Here is a 20,205-nt window from a genome sequence, read left to right on the forward strand (position 1 = left end):
CCTTTTCTCCGTGTTCTTTCCAAAACTTCTTATTTCTTCTCTTGTTAATTATAGCCATTCTGACGGGTGTGAGGTGATATCTCATTGTAGTTTTGGTTTGCATTTCCCTAATAATTAGTGATGTTAAACATCTTTTTGTGTGCCTGTTGGCCATCTGTATATCTTGGAAAATGTCTCTTCATAGCCTTTGCCCATTTTTTGATCGGATTGTTTGTTTTTTGTTGTTGAGTTATAGGAGTTCTTTACATATTTTGGAAATTAACCCCTTGTTGGATATATGATTTGCAAATATTTTCTCCAAGTTGGTGGGTTATCTTTTTGTTTTGTTGATGGTTTCCTTTGCCTTGCAGAAGCTTTTTAGTCTTATATAATCCCATTTGTTTATTGTTTCTTTTGTTTCCCTTGCCTGAGTAGTCATAGTCTTTGAAAAGATACTGCTAAGACTAATGTCAAAGAGTGTACTGCCTATATTTTCTTCTAGGAGTTTTATGGTTTCAGGTCTTACATTCAAGTCTTTAATCCATTTTGAGTTAACTTTTGTGTATGGTGTAAGACAATGATCTACTTTCATTCTTTTGCACATAGATGTCCAGTTTTCCCAACACCGTTTATTGAAGAAACTTTCCTTTCTCCACTGTATGTTCTTTGTCAAAGATTAGCTGTCCATAGAAGTGTGTTTTTAATTCTGGCCTTTCAATTCTGTTCCATTAATCTGTGTTTCTGTTTTTCTGCCAGGACCATGCTGGGGTTTTTTTTTTTTTCTGCTTTTTCTCCCCTGCAAATATATAGATGTATATTTTTGTTGTGGGTCCTTCTAGTTGTGGCATGTGGGATGCCACGTCAGCGTGGCCTGATGAGCCACGCCACATCCGTGACCAGGGTCTGAACCAGTGAAACCCTGGGGGGCTGAAGCAGAGCAGGAGAACTTAACCACTTGGCCATGAGGCCGGCCCCAGGGCCATGCTGTTTTGATTACCGTAGCTTTGTAGTATGTTTTGAAGTCAGGGATTGTGATGCCTCCAGCTTTGTTCTTTTTTCCAGGATTGCTTTGGCTATTTGGGGTCTTTTGTTGTTTCATATAAATCTTAGTATTCTTTGTTCTATTTCCATAAAGAATGTCATTGGTTTTCTGATTGGGATTGCATTGATTCTGTAGATTGCTTTAGGTAATATGGACATTTTAACTATGTTTATTCTTCTAATCCATGAGCATGGAATATCTTTCCATTTCTTTATGTCTTCTTCAATTCCTTTCAATTGTAAAGTCACTTTTACCATGTAAGGTAACATAGTAACAGGTTAGGATATGGACATCTGGGAGGGGCCTATTATTCAACCTACCAGACCACGGCAATCAAGACTGTATTGTATTTGTGGAGGGATAGACACACAGATCAATGGAACGGAACGAGGAACCCAAAAATATGCTCAACTGATTTTTGACAAAGGTACAAAAGCAATTCAATGGAGGAAAGACAGCCTTTTCGATAAATAGTGCTGGAACAACTGGACATCCAAAAAACTGAGCCTCAACCTAAGTCCCAAACCCTATATAAAAATTAACCCAAAATGGATCACAGATGTCATTTTAAAATATAATCTACAAAACTTTTAGAAACAAAAAGGGGGAAATCTTTGGGCTCTAGGGCCAAGCAATGAGCTCTTAGACTTGACAACAAAAGCATGACCTATGAAAGGAAAAATTGTCAAGTTGGGCATCATCAAAACTAACAATTTTTGCTCCTCAAAAGACCCCGTGAACAGGATGAAAGATCAGTCAGAGAGTAGGAGAAAATATGTGCAAAACACATATCTGACAAGGACCTGGTATCTAGTATATATAAAAACTCTCAAAAATAAACAGTAAAAAAGCCAACAATTCAATTCAAAAATGGGTAAAAGTCATGAACAGATTCACCAAAGAGGATATACAGATGATAAATAAGCCCATGAAAAGATATTTAACACTAACCATTAAGGAAATGTAAATTAAAATCAAATGAAATATCACCACACACCTATCAGAATGGTTAAAATAAAAAATAGTGACAACATGAAATGCTGGTAAAGAAGTGGAGAAACTGGATCACTCAGACATCGCTAGTAAGAATTTCAAGTGGTAAAACCACTCTTGAAAACAGTTTGGCAGTTTCTTATAAAACTAAATATGCAACTACCCTATGACCCAGCAGTTGCACTCCTGGGCATTTGTTCCAGATAAATGCAGATTTATGTTCACACAAAAGTGTGTAGATGAATGTTTATAGCAACTTTATTTGTAATAAGCCCAAACTGGAAACAACTCAGATGCCCTTCAACATGAGAATTGTTAAACAATCTCTGGCACATCTACATTGTGGAACACTACTCAGGAATAAAAAGGAACAAACTATCAGTGTACACAACAATCTGGATGAATCTCCAGAGAATTATGCTGAATGAAAAAAGCTAATCCCAAAGGTTACATGCTGTATGATTCTATATATAACATTCCTGAAATGACAAAAACTATAGAAATAGAGAACCGTTTAGTGGTTGCCAGAGGTTATGGAGTAGGTTGGAGGCATGAGGGAAGTGAGTGTGGCTATAAAACGGCAACACGAGGATAATGGAAACGTTCTGTGTCTTGACTGGATCAGTGTCAGCGTCCTGGTTGTGACAGTGTGCTATAATTTTGCAAGATGCTATCTTGGGGGAAACCAGGTAAAAAGCGCAAGAGGTCTCTACTATTCTTTACAACTGCACGTGAATCTAAAATTATCTCAACATTAAAAGTGTTATTTAAAAATAAATAAATGGTAGTAAGAGATTAGAACTCATGGGTAAAATAGGAATCCTTGAGTCTGTAACGACATAAACAAACAAAGGAACAAATCTAAAAAATAAAATAGTACTCAAAGTCTTAAAATGAAAAGTGGTAATCTCTTTCCCTTCTTCATCCTCCAGTCACACTTCTCAGGGACAACCACTTACAACACTTTTAACTGAGGTCTTCTTATATTTACCTATATATTTCTATATGTAATCTGTAAGCTTATATTGCTATTTTCTTATCAGTTTTTTACATTATCTATTGAGTTCCTATTTTGATACCTGAGCATATCTCCCACCCTCCCAATTCATTTCTGTTAAATCGGTGGTCAGTATTTACATTATTATGGCAGTGTAAATATCTTTCATTGTTGAAGCAAATAGATCTATGATTATGTTTCCTTTCTTGTATACCCTTTTGTTTTTCCTAGAGTTCCTACAGTTTTTTTCATTTCCTTAGGTTCTACTTACCTATCAAAATGCTTCATCAGATTGGTGAAATGTCTACCAAAATTTTTTGCTGGTCCCCCAGGTGTATCAGATAATATAACAATTTCATTTCATTTATTGGAAACTTCCTTCTCAGAGCTGCCCTCTGCTCATTTGCCTGGTCTAAACTGGACTGTTCCCCAGGCCTGTTGCTCAGCTGTCATTTTGTGCCTTCCCTCCACTACCTTACAGTGTTGGTGCCATTGTTTACTGGATCCCACGTTTTCTTTCTTGTTTTACTACCTCATTTCGCTGGAGAAAACTCTCTAGTAGTCTCAAATCAGAGGATGAATGAGAGGCAAAATCTTTAAGTCCCTTCATATCCCTGAAAGACTAAAAGTGACTTAAGTCTAACCTCACTGGGTACAGAATTATAGGATGAAAATAATTTTCTCTCAGAGATTTGAAGGTATTGCTGCATTGATGCTGTAAAATTCAATGCTGTTCTGTTTCCTGTTTGTATGAAAAAGAGTGGAATAGGTACATGTGCATAAACTGTAGCAAATTTAGAAGCATGAAGAGATAAATATAAACAAATTTGTGCAAATAAATATGAAGACAGATGGTCTTTTTTACAGAAAAACATAAATTACCAAAATGCCACTAAGAATAAATAGTGACATTTAAATAAACCAATAACCACTAAATAATTTGAATCACAAGTAAAAGGCTCCCCACCAAATATACTGCAGGCCCCAATTATTTCAGTTGTGGATTTTACCATAACTGTTTAAGATGGAAAGCTTGCAAAACTCTTAAATCTATTAGAGTCTTGACACCAAAACCAAGTCAGAACACTATAAGAAAAATTATAGACCAAACACCTAAATATAAATGTAAAAATCCAAACTAAAATTTTGGCAAATCTATTCTAGCAAAGTATTTAAAAAAATCTTGAGAAGTAGGGTTCTTTCCAAAAATATAAGAACATTTTAACATAAAAAAAATCTAGCAGCTTAGTTACCACATTAATACATAAAGGAGAAATATATAATCATTTCAATAGATGCAGAGAAAATATTTAATAAAATTCAATACCTATTCGTGATTAAAAAAAAACTTTTGGCAATCTAGGAATAGAAGCAAACTTTGATTTAACCTGATATAGAATATCAATCTAGAAACTAAAGAAAATATCAGACTGAATGGTGAAACTTTAGAGGCCTCCCCATTAAAATAAAAGCAAGACAAAGATTACTGCTAGGATTTCTTCTATTCCACATAGTTCTCGAAGTTCAGGTGACTACAATACAACAAGCAAAGAAATAAAGTATAAGAGTTAGAAAGAGTGACACAAAACTGTTATTTACAGATGATATAATTGGCCACATAGAAAATCCAAGATATCTATAGACAAACAATTAGAACTGAAAACAGAGTGGGACCGATGCTGGATATAAGACTAACATACCAAAATTAGAAGTAAAACAATAACTAATTAGAAATTATAAGAAGAAACGATATGCAGAACCTTTATGGAGAAAATTGTAAAACATCAGCAAAGTACGTAAAGGAAGAATAAATGGGAAAATATGTCATGTTCATGCATGGGAAGTCTTCATATTATAAAGATGTCAGTTCTCCTCAAAATGAATCACTAATTCAGTGCAGTTACAATAATAATCCCAACATGGGACGATAGAAGAGCCAAGAATAATCCTAGTTCACAGCATATACAAAACAGATTTCAGATGGACTGAAGAACTATGTATGAAAAGTAAAACTTCAAAATTTTTTGTACAATATATACGAGGATGATCTCAAGGTAGAGGAAGATTTCTTAAACCAAAGACAAAAAGCACAAACCAAAAAGAAACTCTGGATACATTTTAATTAATTGTATTTTAAAACTATTATACAAAAAATATATCAAAATATGAAAGATGATTCATAGACTGGGAGGAGATAGCTGCAATGCACATAACTAAGAAAGGATTCTTATCCAGAGAATGTATAAATATGTTTATACATTTATTTTATTTTATTTTATTTTTTGAGGAAGATTAGCCCTGAGCTAACATCCACCGCCAATTCTGCTCTTTTTGCTGAGGAAGATTGTCCCTGAGCTAGCATCTGTGCCCATCTTCCTTTTCTTTATATGTGGGATGCCTGCCACAGCATGGCTTGATAAGGGGAGTGTAGGTCCATGCCCAGGATCCAAACTGGCAAACCCCAGGCCAGGGAAGAGGGCATGCGAACTTAACCGCTATGCCACTGGGCTGGCCCCTATTTATACATTTAAAAAATAAATACAACCCCAAAGGTGCTTCACGAAACTGGAAATCTAAATAGACAATAAACATGTGAAAAGATGCTCACCCTCACTAGTCACCAGGGAAATGCAAATTAAAGCAATGAGATACCAATTAATACTCATCAGATTGGCTAAAAATTAAAAAGTCCCACAGCACCAAGTGTTAGTGAAGATATGGGAAAATGGAACTTCATACTCTGCTGATGGCAGTGAAAATTTGTAAAACGACTTTGGAGCACAATTTAGTGATATCTAGTAAAATTGAAGACATACATCACAAGGAGCTTGCAATTCTACTTCCTCATCTCTCATACTATGTAAGAGATGGAAACCGGCTAAAATTGATATCCTACCAAGAATTTGGATTAGATAGAGCATATTCCCTATCCCAGGGCTTTTCAAACTTTCATGTGTATACAAATCACCTGTGGGTCTTGTTAAAATGCAAGTTCTGATTCAACAGGTCTAAGATGGGGTTCAAGATTCCGTAGTTCTAAGAAGCTCCCAGGTGATACCTATGCTGTTGATAGGAAAAGTTTATTTTGAGTAACAGAGACCTAGAGCATATGTTGCAAACTCAAATGCCTGGAAAGGGCAGGCAGGTGGCAAAGGTGCGAAGCTGATTAGGTGGGGACTGTACTGAACTAGAGTGTGCACTTCCTGAATAGAGAGGACAGCCTCTATCCTGCTCAGGCTGCACAATGCAGCTTCAGAGGCTCCAGTTTCTCAAGAGAGGTTAGAAATTTGGTTTTATATGAAATCTTCCATTTTAAATTGTTAACAACTATTTAGAGGGGAAAAGAAAACACTATGTGAGCCAAACAAAATGCATCTTTGGGCAAGATACGACTTGCAAACACGACATAGAGAGAAGTAAAGATGACCTGAAGTGAAGGTGTAAAATTAATTAAATTGCATCAACAGCCTTCTCAAGAGTCCTGAAATCAGTCCGTAATTCAGGAAACATAAAGAATGTAGGATCTCAAGCCTGGATGGTCACAGAGGTCATCTTGTCCAACATGGCACCAAGCACTTGAACTTGATATTTCCTTAACTTATATTGTTCTATGTTCCTGACTTCTCTTTTCAAATCACATAAGGTGTAGAATACTAGGTCTAGGTCTTAAAATATTTTTGAATAAAAGTAACAATGATAGTAGGAATAATAACAAAAATGATGCCTATTTTTTACACTTATACCAGGCATTGTGCCCAATACTTGATGTATATCATCTCATTTGATTCTATGAAAACCAATTGATAGCTCTCTATAAATGATTTATTAGTTACAAAACAAAATAGTACTGTTCCAGTGAAGAAACCTGGTGGACATCATCTTAATCAAGTGTTCAAAGTTAACACTACCAATACTGGGGCAATATGACGTCATCCGCCTGCTGATATGATGCACTGAGAAGGACACAACTTAACCTCAGTGGTATTTTTGCCAAAAATACATACTCTCAATTTAATCATGATAAAACAACAGATAAACCCAAATTGAGAAACATTCTGCAAAATGAATACACTGTACTTTTCAAATATGTCAATGTCATGACATATAAAGGCTGAGGAACTATTAAAGATGAGAGGAGGTTAACAGACATGACAACTAAATTCAATGTATGATCTTGTTTTGGATCCTGAATTAGGAAAAAATAGCTATAAAGAACAATATTGATAAAAATGACAAATTTGAAAATGTACTATAGATTAGATAATACTATTGTATCAATTTTAAATTTCCTGATTTAGATAAATGTACCGTGGTTATGTAAGAGAATGTCCTTGCTCTTAGAACACATACTCTGAAGTATTTAGGGATAAAGGAGCATGATGTCTCCAACTTGCTCCCAAATGGTTCAGGAAAAAAAATCACATACACACACACACACATACATACATACATACATACATACATACATATATACAGAGAATGATAAAGTAAATGAAGTAGATTGGGTAAAATATAAACAATTGTTAAGTTTGAAATTATTTCAAAACAAAATTTATAAAAATGAAATAGGTACTATCACTATCCTATAGTACAGATGAGGAGAGTAAGGATCAGAAAACAAAGTAATTTACATAATTAGTAAGAGGTGGAATCTGGATTCAAACCCAGGGTTGTCTGATTCCAAAGTCCATACTCTTAACTATTAGGGTATAATGGCTCAAATTAGCAATTTTGTTCTGTTTTTGAGAACAGAATGCATGATTCTAAATCGGTGTTTTCTTTAAAAGCAGTCATCTTGGCAGGCTATATGCTCATTCAATTGATACTCTTGTTGCCTAGAGGTCTCTCTTTGGAAATACCATCTAAGGTCAGTTTGCTAGTGACATACTTAGAGTTCACCTTGATTTTTCACCACTATTCCCCATATCTCAGTGTTACTCCCAAAATGACTATTTTGAAGGGAATAGGTAAAGTATGTTATGTCTGTTTTAAAAGCTGTCACAGAACTTTATAGATATCTCTGTTTAATCTTTTTCAGACATTTAAATACATCAAGGACAATAACTGCTATAAAAGCTAATGTAGGGTGACAAGACAATTTAATGTGGAAAGAATAGGCTTTTCAATGCCTTATGCTTGGACAATGGAATATCCACATGCAAAAGAATGAATTTGGATCCCTTACCTCACACCATATACAGCAATTAACTCAAAATGGATCAAAGACCTAAATGTAAGAGCTAAAACTATAAAACTCTTAGAAGAAAACAGAGATAAATCTTCTTGACCTTGGATCAGACAATTGTTCCTTAGATATGACAACCCAAGGACAAACAAAAGAAAAAATAGATAAATGGGACTTCATCAAAATTAAAAATATTTATGCTTCAAAGGACACTGTTAACAAAACAAAACAATAACCTGCAGAATGGGAGAAAACATTTGCAAGTCACGTATCTCTTAAATGATTTAGAACAAGAATATAAAATGAACTTTTACAACTCAAAAATGAAAAAATAATTCAATTTAAAAATTGACAAAGGATTTAAATAGACATTTCTCCTAAGAAGACACAGAAATGGTCAATAAACATATGAAAAGATGCTTAACATCATTTGTCATTAGAGAAATACAAATCAAAACCACAATGAGATACAACTTTATGCCCACGAAGACGGCATTAATAAAAAAAAAGACAGTAACAAGTGTTGACAAAGATATGGAGAAATTGGAACCCTATACATTGCTGGTGTGAATGTAAAATGATGCAGCCTCTGTGGAAAAGAGTCTGGCAGTTAATCAAACGATTAAACATAAAGTTACCATACAACTCAGCAATTCTACTCCTAAGCATATATCCAAGAGAACTGAAAACATAAGCCCAAGCAAAACCCTGCACACAAATATTTATAGAAGCATTATTCATAATAGCCAAAAGGTGAAATAACCCAATGTCAATCAACTGATGAACGGATAAACAAAATGTGATATATCCATATAATGGAACATTAGTTGGCCATAAAAAGGAGTGAAGTACGGATACACGCTACAACATGAGCAGACCTTAAAAACAGTATGCTATGTGAAAGGAGCCAGATGTAAAATGTCACATATTATATGATTATATGTGATTATATGATTCCATTTATATGAAATGTCCAGAATAGGCAAAGCTATAGAAACAGAAAAGAGATTAGTGGCTGCCAGAGGCTGAGGGGAAACAGTGGGGAGTGACTGCTAATAGACATGGGGTGTTTTGGGGAGGTGATGAAAATGTTCTGGTATTAGGTAACAGTGGTTGATGCACAATTCTGTGAATATACTAAAAGCCACTTTAAAGGATGAATTTTATGGTATGTGAATTATATCTCAGTAAAGCTATTTTTTTTTGAAAGATAATGTGCGTGCCTAAATTCCTACTCAGGAATTGCTTTAGGCTTTTTTCACTTCCCTATCCTCATTCCTCATCTTCCCTATCTTCACAACCATGTCTGATTATATACTTTCATTCTTAATTTCCAGCTTCCCTCTTGAATTTGAAGCGACCCGGTATTTGGGCATTCCATCCACAACTGGTTCAGCGATGGACACATGACCCATCTCAGGCCAATTTGTACCAACAAGATTCAATTTAGGGACTTGCATTGCTCTCCTAGGAAGGGGAATGCCACTGCTGGATCAGGGAATGTGAGACTGAAGGTACCAGGGGTCTCCAGTAAGAGCCTGAAAATGGAAACCAACCCAGAGGAAGTATCTCTGCTGGCTCCTGGTGAAATAATTTGCACTCTGGATTAAGCCGTGCATGAAGTCGCCTCTGTCCCTGAACATTTAAGCTTATAGTGAGCTATTAATTGTCTGTTTTGCTTAAGTTGGTTTGAGTCTCTTTTTTTTTGTCACTTGCAATGAAAGAATCCTAAATGATATGGGCTATTTTTCCTGACTCTCAACCACATCAGGATTTCAAAACTTCACCCTTCACAGGACCCTGCCCATTAGGCCTATCATGGTAGGTTCCTGCTTATCAAAGGAGGGACATCAGACAATTCCTATACCACAACACATGTAAATTTCACTCTCATGTAACACAAATAAATGAGCATCAAACAGTTGTTACCCCTTAACTGAAAAGTTGGAAAGGAAGTGGTGATAGTAAAATGCAGAAGGATGGCACTGGAATCAGAAGTTACTCCCTTCCTATCCAAAAGCCAGAGAGATTTATTGCCAGTTGAGGGGGTCAGAGAGTATGGAGGCCACATTAACCTGCAGAAAGGGTAAATAATTAAGTTGGACTCTGATAATTAAACTAGTAGAATCCCCACAGAAGGAATGTCATCAGCTAGCTATGAGAGCCAACCAAGAGAGTTTCTGTAAAGCGTAACTTGAGGTTTGGAAACATATAAAACTCCAATCAAGGTAGTCACATCAGAGAAACCAAAATGGAATGTAACTGTAATTAAGTAACCTGAAACCTAAATATATACTCTCCTGCACCTAGCCTCATGCTTGGCACATAGCAGTGTCAGTAAATATTTGTTGAGAGAACGAATAAATCTGTACGAACAAAAGGGTCAACACATAGGAGGGAAAGCTAAGGAGGCTGAAGTAGGCAGTCATCCTCCACATGAAGTCCAGGGGACAAGGTATCCTACGTAAATACACACACAGTTAGGAACATGGATGTGAATATGGATAGACACAATAGAGATGTAAAAAGAGACAGAGACCTGGCTCCATGTGTTTGGTTAAAGTAAATCTGCCACTGGACTGCAGACCCACTCTCAGTTTGGGGACCGACCTTGGACTCTACTACATTGAACAAGATAAATTTCACCTGCTGAGGCCTCTTGGCAGCCAGGCAGCTGGCTTTCATCTAGTGATAACCTCTGCATTTATCACAAGCTAAGCTACCCTTAGCCCTGTAACTGCTTTAACCTATGTACCAAACAGTGAAAAAGACCACCATTGTATCAGGGAAGATCTTTAAAAAGTAGAAACCATGCTAGATAATTGGTGAATGTAATTTTTGCTGTGTGCTTCCTCTTTCTACAATCTTGCCTTGAGAGTACTTGAAAGAGGATTGGGTGAGACTACTGCCTGTGTAAAAATAGTTCTAGGCACTTTGTGGCACTGAAGAGAAAGTCCAGAGGGCCCTCCCTGATCTCAACTGGGGACACCACATTCACATAGGCACTGCCGCATTTCTTATTCTAGAGAACAAGACGTTCCAGATAAAAAACAAAAACAATTTTTCCATTTCTAACCCTACTAGGTCAATGCCAGGCCTTGCTTTTCTCTGCTGTGTGGTTACACTTTCTTATCAAAGGAAAACACAGGGGCCTCATTGAGCTCTCTGTGTCAGTCATAACTAGAGAAAGGGAGTTTGATCCCTCCTTGATTTATTCCATTTTTTTTTTCTTTTTTGGTCAAAAGGTCAACAAAAAAAGTTTGCTCAAAGAGAGAGGATATTATGTAAATAATTAGCCCATTCCAAGATTATGTTGCACATACATATGGTACAGTAGACAGCTTGAAAAAGCACTGGAATTTGTAGCAGGATCGGACAGTTTATGAACCTGAGAAATAGGAACTGGCTCTGTAGTTCTGTTTATCTAGAATTCGAAGAATGGATTGTACTGGCTATTGGAACGAGGTTCCCAGAGCTGACCTGGATTTTCAACTTGCAAAGAATCAGAAATCAATGAGGGAGAACTAAATGCTAATACCATACTGAACGGAGCTGAATCTCTTCATCAATCGATAAAGATGTTGTGTTACCAAATTATGTAGACTTTCTGGGTCACTGGTGTGTATACCAATTCCTCTACACGAGACCAAAAGGAGAGTACCTGAGAAGAAGCTCTGGCAGAGCATTTCTAGGATAGCCAGGTAAGAATCCGCTCAGACTGACGCCTAGGGGCACCTGGTCGTGCTCACTTTGATAATACTTTTTTTCTCTGATTTTATAGGCTTAACCACAGCTTTCTCACCTATGCTCTGGTCTCCCGAGGTTATCTGTTAAGTATCAAAAGGTAACAACAATACTGAAGCCTATACCTGACCCTTGACTGATGTCTCTATACCCCTAGGTGCAAACAGAAATATCTATTCAAATACCTTTGTGATGTTGTTCTTTTTTCAGTGTTGTCTACTTTCAAAGACGGTGCTGATATCGAAGGCTGATGAAGATTGAGAGTCGTGCCTCCCATCAGTATTTTGAGGGCATCCATGGCTGCCGGTAGATGTACCTTACTTGAAGTGGAGCATTTTGTGGGAAGTTGTGGTAAATCTAGCACTGCATCAGTGAGCCAGCTGCCAACGAGAATAGGAGTCTGACACCCTCACCCTGTTCACCACCTCCTCTCCACCTGCTCTCTTTCTAAATTATTTCCGGTATCCTTGGGGCGAATCTCAATTTCAGCCCCCAGACCTGATGCTTGATAGTCTCCTCCCAGAAGGGACTTTTTGCTAGCCTTGACTATGACTCACATTTGCCTCTTGGATTATTTCTGCTCTCTCTGCTCCAGGTAAACACTTTACCTGATCCAGAAACGAAAGCAAAGTTGGAGGAGGGGAGAAACATGGAAAAAGACATTGTAGCTAACGTGGAGGTTCTGACGACCCAGGCAAGTGACACAGATTCAGCTGCAGCAGCCACAGGAGCCCCGCCTACAGTCCAGACTCCACTTGAAGATGCTACTCTCGCTGCAAGCAGTGGGGCAAATGTGGGGCAGAAAAGCATGGGTCAAAGAGAGAATGACGAGATGGAAAAAATGTCTGTTCTTAGTTTGTATCCCAGTGCAGAGGCTGATGCCCCACGCCCACATGCTGCTCCTGTTCTTCATGCATGGCAGGGGGCTGACAGGCAGGGAAACGTAGGGAAGAAAAACAGCCGTAAAAGGAGGAATAGAAAGGAAAATAAGATTGTGTATTTTCCTTGGTCTCTGACACTACAGACTCAGGCATCATCTGCAGCCCCAGTTCTGGGTCAGACTTGTGTCACAGGGGCTTTGTCAGTTGCTGATACTGGTATGGATGTGGGACATGAAACCAGGCAGCAAAGGAGGAATGGTGAGAAGGAAAAGGCATCAGTTCTCACTCAGCCTTGGAAGGCACCAGCTAGCGCTCTGTTGCCAGAAGCAAGTACAGTTCAGCCCTCTCTTGAGGGGGCCTCTCTGGCAGACAGTGGGGAGACAATGGTAGAGCAGAAAAGCAGGCATAAGGGGATAGATAAAAACAGAAAGATCCTGGCTAGACCTTGGCCTTTGACAGTACAGGCTTGGGTGTCTTTCAAAGGCCGAACTCAGGTACAGAAGGCTTTTGCAGGGGCTTCACAATTCGCTAATGATGACGTCAATGGGGAACCTAGAAGCAGGGGTCAAAAGAGTGAGATCGATAAAACATCAGTTGTTACTTCGTATCAAAGCGCACAGGCTGGTACCCCGCGCTCAGCTGTGGTTCTGGGGCAGGCTTCATTGGAGGAAGCACCCCTCACTAACAGTGGGGGAAACTTAGAGAAGAAAAGCAGACAGAAGAAGAGGAATATAAGGAACAAAAGTGTCTTGGCTCATCCTTGGCCTCTGACAGTACAAGCTTGGGCATCATTCACAGCCAGAGATCCAGTTCCGAGCAAGTCTTCTGCTGCAAGTATGGGGGTGAATGTGGGGCAGAAAATCTGGCCTCAACGGGAGAATAGTGAGGAAAAAACAAAGTCCATTCTTCCTCAGCCTGTGGGGGGCCAGGCTGGTATCCCCTTCTCAGCAACAGCTCCAGGACAGGCTCCACTTGAGGAGTCTCCTTCTCTGGAAGATGTACATTCCAACCTGAGCTGAACGAGGAGGAGGCCCAAGGGGAGAGATGAGGAACAAGTGAAGAGCAATGCAGAGCCAATCTTGGAACCCATCAGAGTTGGACTGACCCAGAGGGGTAGCCAGGGGGATCAGGACTTCCGGGAATGAACTGTGATGAATTTTGCTAAGCAAGTCAACTGTTGTTATTGTGGAAAGCTCTGCTCACAGAGAGGAGGAAGGCTTTGACCCTGACCAAAACCCACACCCACACTGGTATTTCGGTAATGGGAATGTAGGGACCAGAGAGGGAAGAGGCTGAATCTCAGACAGTCTGGTTGGGGAAATAGGGAGGTTTTTAAGCTGAGGAAGAGAAAAGAAAGGGAACTAAGGAGCACTCCGGGTCCTGGAAGGGGGACCATCTATATTTGGTTGGGAGAGAGAAGTGTCTAAAATGCTTCTCTGAGAAAAGGGAGTCTCACTACACAAACGGTAAATTTTCCATTTATGGTAATATTACAATGACTCTCTTGATGGATGATTTCTTTCCTAATTAAGTTTTAAGTTTACAAGTGGTAAATCCTGTATAATTGGCACATACAGGGTAACATTTCAGAGAAGGAAAAATGCCTTTTTCTCTGTCTATGCACTTTCCCATAAGATTTTTAACATTGTTGGGAAAGTTGTGTTCTTATGGCTGATAAATGGCATTATGAGTCTAGATGTAAACGAATGACAGAATGTGTTTTGGATCCTGAGAACATTTCTCTTGACTAGAAAATGTTATTGTATATGGTATATTAGATTGTAAACTGCCTTGATGATTGCATTTAATTCTCAGACTGGCCAGCTTACAGTTGCTAAGAGCATAGACTCTAGAGCCCCGATGCCTGGGTTCAAAGCCCAGCTTTGCCACTCACTAGCTGTTTTCTCTGAGCAAGTCACTCATCTCCTCTGGGTCCCAGTTGGTGCTTCTATCACCTAGGGATAATAATAGCACCTGCCTTGTAGAGCCGCATGAGGATTCAACGAGTTAATACATGTGAAGCACTTAAAAGAGCACTTCGCATATAATAAGCCCTCAAACAACGTCACCTATAATTACTTTATCTTACAGCACTAAGTTTCATGGAAGGGTCTGGCACTGCGGTATTATATGTCTTAAAGGTTACATAAATGGCAGTACATATGTAAGACAGAAGATGATGCCTCCATTTAAAATTGCGGTAACAATTCTTAAAGCCATGGAAAAATGCTACTTAAGGGGAAAAGTCGGCAATAGAATGGTAGCTATCATTTTGAGGTAGTAGGATCTCAAGCATGGTAAGAAAACGTGCAGCACGAACGGCTGGGAGAGAAACGTGCTGCTATGGTAACACTGGCCACTGCTGGACGGTATGATTGCGCATGAGTGGTGTGTCTGCTCTTAATTATTTTCTATAACTTCCAACTTTCTACGTTACCACGTAATCAGCAAATAATCAAAATAATTAATGAGGAGACCAAGAAGAAGAAGACTTCCCCAGGCGGACTTGTTGGAGGAGAGTCACCCAGCGCGGGAGGCGCTGAGGGGGCTGGACCTTCCCCAGGGAAGACTCCCCAGCCTGCAGCTCCTGGAAAAGAGGTCCGGGGGCCTTTCACTGGGACCGAACAGAACACAGACAGCTCCACCAGGAAGGGGGGAGGGACTTCCGTTTTTCTCAAATGACCTGTGGGAACAAGGGAGGGGAGCTCACTTTTCTTCTGCTAGAACTAACCATTGCCTGATCTCGCAGGGGCTGTGCTGCTCTGTCTATATTCTTGCTAGCATCTGCCACATTTGTTACAAACTTACCTGGGAAGCTTGGCTGAACAATGTAGCTGGGCATAGGCTGAGATTAAAAAGTAAACTTTTGTTTTGGCCTTTTGTATAGCCTGGCTTTGGGGTCAATTTAGTTAAAATGATGTCCTGATGCATCCCTGGCGACATTGAAGGGGTAGATATTGACGGAAGGCTCTGGGGGGCCCGAGTGCCATTTTTGTGTGTTCCGGATGCTCTAGCAGGAGCTTTGGGAACTTTTGGAGAAGCACTTTCACAAAGATGCAGGAGGGACTTTTCCAATGTCCACTCTTCTTCCTGCCCTGAGGGGTCCAGCTACACTCTGATCTCCCTTGAAGGGGACAGTTGTACCCCTGATTGGCCACATATCTCACTGTAAAACCTCGGGCTTTAACCGAAAGAGGTACTGCATGTGTGTGAGTTGGAGGAGTGGCCACATAGCCTCACAACCCATCGACAGGGAGGGGCTCTCTGATATGCATCAAGGTTAGAATATGGGAAATGAATGACTTCTGGTGGGGCGGGGCTTTGGCAGGACAAGAACAAAGGGGTCTGTGCTTTCTTTCTCCCAGGTGAGTTCTCTCCTCCACTGTCTCCCACATGAGTAGTAAGTAAACTCAATGCAAGAGAGCTAAGCAGGGCAACGGGAAGAAGTGAAGAAAGGAAATCACGAGAGACTGTGCTCAGTTCTTGGTCTGGTCCAAGTTTAAAGCTAAAAGAGAAGGGAATAGGGGTCTGAGGTTACTTCATTGTTCAGCTCAGCTCATTAGGATAAGATAGTCGAAATGGATTCGAAAAGGAAGCCTATAACTATGAATAAAGACTGTGTTTGCCTAATGTATTTCCTGTGTCACATTAGTCTTGGGAAACTTCAAGTACAACAGCAGGTATCTGATAAGAGTCTTGGTATAGTGTTGTGGAGGGAACTCAAGCATTTGAGAAGCACAACTAGCCTTGTGGCTGTCCTTTCTTTATCCTACTGCTGTCATAACTTGCACTTGAAAGAGGTAGGAGCCAAGAGAGAGAAGGGTGGTCTGAGCAGACCTCAGTGAACTGTTCTCCTTTCACAAAAGCAATATGATGGAGTCAGTCATTATGGGATAAGCCTTTTTTTTTGGTGAGGGAGATATTGGCCCTGAACTAACATCCATTGCCAACCTTCCTCTTCTTGCTTGAGGTAGATTGTCACTGAGCTAACATCTGTGCCAATCCTCCTCTATTTTGTATGTGGGATGCTGCCACAGGATGGCTTGATGAGCGGTGTGTAAATCTGCACCAGGGATCTGAACCCGTGAACCCTGGGCCACCAAAGTGGAGCGCTCAAACTTAACCACTACGCCAGCAGCAGGCCTCTGGGATAAGCCTTTTAAGCTAGGCTTTCTAGTCACATCACACTATTTCTGCCTGTTTCAAATCTAAATCCCTCTGCCTGCTTTTCTTCCCTAAGAAAACTTTACATTTCCAACTCTGTCTACCACTGCTCCTCAACAGGAACCATCCACTTCAACCAAGCTGGTCACCTTAGTGTCCTCCAAATACACTGTGAACATCCCCACCTGCAGGCTTTTCTTAAATTGCCCCCTATGCCTGGCCTGCCTTTCTCTCTTAGAAGACCAGTCTACTCTCCCACTCCTGGACACAAAGCCCCACCAAGTATTCCCCTTGGCCCAGTAGTGCATTTTCATTGTTTCATCTGGGGCTTTTTTTTTCACCTGAGCCAAAGCTGTTTATACTCTGTTGCTTCAGGGGCTCAGTGAAGCTTTGTGACAGGAAGTATTCCTGCAGAATATATATTGTTCTAAAACCCGGCCAGCCACTTGGGGGTCACTTCCTGCATACATGAAGTGGGCTGAGTGCCCAAGGGACTATATTTTAATCTCACAGCTAGGTAAAGAAATTGCTGAACATCACTCATTTCCTACAGTAAAATATACGTGCCCCCTAGGGTGGGGGTGGGGAGCCCTGTGAAACACACTGCCTCTTTCATGGGACCTGCCTTAAATAACAATCCCGCAGTACCCAGAGTTTATAAAGTCCTTAGCTTCCAAGAAGTTCACAGTGCTCCTTAATATCAAAACATGTTGTCCTGGGGCCGGCCCAGTGGCGCAGCGGTTAAGTGCGCACGTTCCACTTTGGTGGCCCAGGGTTCGCCAGTTCAGATCCTGGGTGCGAACATGGCACCATGTGGCAAGCCATGCTGTGGTAGGCGTCCTACATATAAAGTAGAGGAAGATGGGCATGGATGTTAGCTCAGGGCCAGTCTTCCTCAGCAAAAAGAGGAGGATTGGCAGCAGATGTTAGCTCAGGGCTAATCTTCCTCAAAACAAAAAACCAACCAAACAAAAAAAACATGTTGTCCTTAGTATACAAACATGACATCAATGACCCCTTAGCAGTGGGATACGAGTTTGGAGTTGTTTTGCCCGCAGGCATGAGGCTGCACTCAATCTTTCAGTCTAACTATTTGTGACCGAGGGCAGCCATTTTCCAGCCACGGTTGGTCCTTGGAAGGGTGCAAAGCTAGTTGATCCATGAAGTCCCCTCCCCTGGCTCTGAGCTCTAACCACCTCAGCTCACCAGCCAGAAGTGCTTCAGTCTCTCGAGCCTCCTAGGTTCTTCAATTCCTCACATGACTCCAGGAGAGTGGGCTCTGGAGACTGACTATCTAAATTCCAATCCTGACTTTTATTCCTGATTCGGGTAAATTACTTAACACTTGGATGCCTCAATTTCTTCATATGCAAAATGAAATTAATAATAGTACCTACCTCTTAAGATTATGGTGAGGATTAAAAGAGATAATATGTATCAAGTGCCTAGAGAAACGTCTGGCATGTATTTAGGTACTTGATTCGTGTTGGCTATTAGTATTACTCATTCTTCTCCAATGAAGAAACCAAGAGCTGAAATATTTTGCCCTGCAGGCTTTGGTTTGCCACTATAACCTCATGCAAAACTTTTCCCCAACTTCATTTGGTTATCACACTAGATTCCTTGACAACCACATAACGCCCACCCCTCCAGCCCTTGCCCTCTGCCCATCCTAACAATGTTATCCAAGTACATTTCTGGGGATGAGACACTGTTATGGATACTGAGAAGAAATATCAAAGAAATATCGTCTCTGCCCTCAATGAGCTCAATATTTATCTTGGGAGATGGGCCAAAGGGAAGGCAACTTTGGCCCTGTCACAGTGAGCACAGCCTAAACCCACTGGGCCTAAGCACATATAGACCCAGCCCCAGAAAGTGTTTCTAATCCAAAGATGAGAAAGCCACAATAAAGGGTCTTGGAAACGTCTTATAAAATATTCCTGGTTTTAAAAAAATGAAGGGTTTAGTTTCTTGACAAGGCGAGAAAAATCCACACGTATTAATCACCCAGAATTATGCTGGATACTGTAAGAATATCTCCATCTCTATCTATCTCTGTATCTGCCTATCTATCTACCTACCTACCGATTTCTTATTTCAGCAGGGTCCTGGGCCCTTGAAGAGTTTCCAATCTAGCAAAAGACTTGAAACAATTTAAAACATAATGCAACAAATGGACAAATATTGTATGATTCCACTTATATGAAGTACCTAGAATAGTCAAATTCATAGAGGCAGAAAGTAAGATAATGACTACCAGGGGCCTGGGGAGGGAGGGAGGGGGAGTTAGTGTTTAAGGAGCACAGAGTTTCAGCTTGTGATGACGTAAAAGTTCTGGAACTAGATAGTGGTGATGGTTGCATAACAATGTGCGTGTACTTAGTGCCACAGAACTGTACCCCCAAAAATGGTTAAAATGGTAAATTTTATAAGTATATTTTACCACAATTAAATAAATAATACGACTGTTAAAAAAGAAGCTCACGTGCTAAATTATGCAACCTGTGCTGAGAGTCATTTCCGGCCATAATGAACTCAGAATAAGGGAAGTTCAAGGAGGGCTAGAGTAGCTCAGGGAAGTTTAATAGAAAAGGCAAGATACGAGCCAGCCTTAGATGAAAGGGTACAATTTGGAAAAGGGGAAGTGAGGGGAGAATTGCTGGAGCAGAAGCCCAGAGGTAGTGATGAGTATGGCCCAAACGATGGGCACAGCAGCCCCGCAGAAAGAGGCGTGTGCGTAAGAGAATAGTGGGAACTGTGGCTGCCGGAGTCGGGTAGGGCCTGACCACAGAGGGTCTTGAACAGCAGGGAAACATTGGAATTGGAAGCCTTGGGCACTAAAGATTCATTGTTGTGTTGGACAATTTAATTTTTCACTGCGGAAATCTGAGCACCGTCTGCAATCTAGTAAATTACAATGAGCCGGGTTTTGATAATGCACTATAATTATGTAAAATGTAACCACTGAGGGGAATCTGAATGATGGGTACAAAGGGACCTCTCAACACTATTTTTGCAACTTCTTCTGAGTCTGTAATTATTTCAGAATCAAAAGTGAGGAAGTTAATGTTTGAAAGATCAATCTGTAATCTGTGTGCATGATGGTTTGAAAGGAGATGAAATGGAGGTCGGATGAGAAAAAGTTGTTCCAAGCAGATAGTTCCTCACTTAAATGTGGTTCATTCGGAAAACAGGTCGGCCCTGGGTAAACAAAACT

General features: G+C 40.1%; 2 protein-coding genes across 3 annotated transcripts in view; one reads left to right on the forward strand and one right to left on the reverse strand.

The window, feature by feature from the left end:
- Window positions 1-12,400, reverse strand: part of ACSL4 (acyl-CoA synthetase long chain family member 4) — a 151,046-nt gene extending 138,646 nt beyond the window's left edge. Inside the window, exon 1 of one of the 2 annotated variants that reach the window (XM_070256878.1) lies at window positions 12,126-12,400. The gene's annotated coding sequence lies outside the window, so the exon portion shown is untranslated. The remainder of the gene's footprint in view (window positions 1-12,125) is intronic. The other variant, XM_070256881.1, reaches the window with a different exon arrangement.
- On the forward strand, window positions 11,507-16,455 carry LOC111771635 (uncharacterized). Its single transcript, XM_070256889.1, has 4 exons — window positions 11,507-11,897; window positions 11,978-12,040; window positions 12,151-12,246; window positions 12,536-16,455. The coding sequence occupies exon 4, from the start codon at window positions 12,590-12,592 to the stop codon at window positions 13,838-13,840; it is 1,251 nt and encodes a 416-aa protein (XP_070112990.1). The 5' UTR covers window positions 11,507-11,897; window positions 11,978-12,040; window positions 12,151-12,246; window positions 12,536-12,589; the 3' UTR covers window positions 13,841-16,455.
- Window positions 16,456-20,205: the final 3,750 nt, after the last annotated feature.

The sequence above is a fragment of the Equus caballus genome, chromosome X (genome assembly GCF_041296265.1).
Source record: "Equus caballus isolate H_3958 breed thoroughbred chromosome X, TB-T2T, whole genome shotgun sequence".
NCBI classification, from domain to species: Eukaryota; Metazoa; Chordata; class Mammalia; order Perissodactyla; family Equidae; genus Equus; species Equus caballus.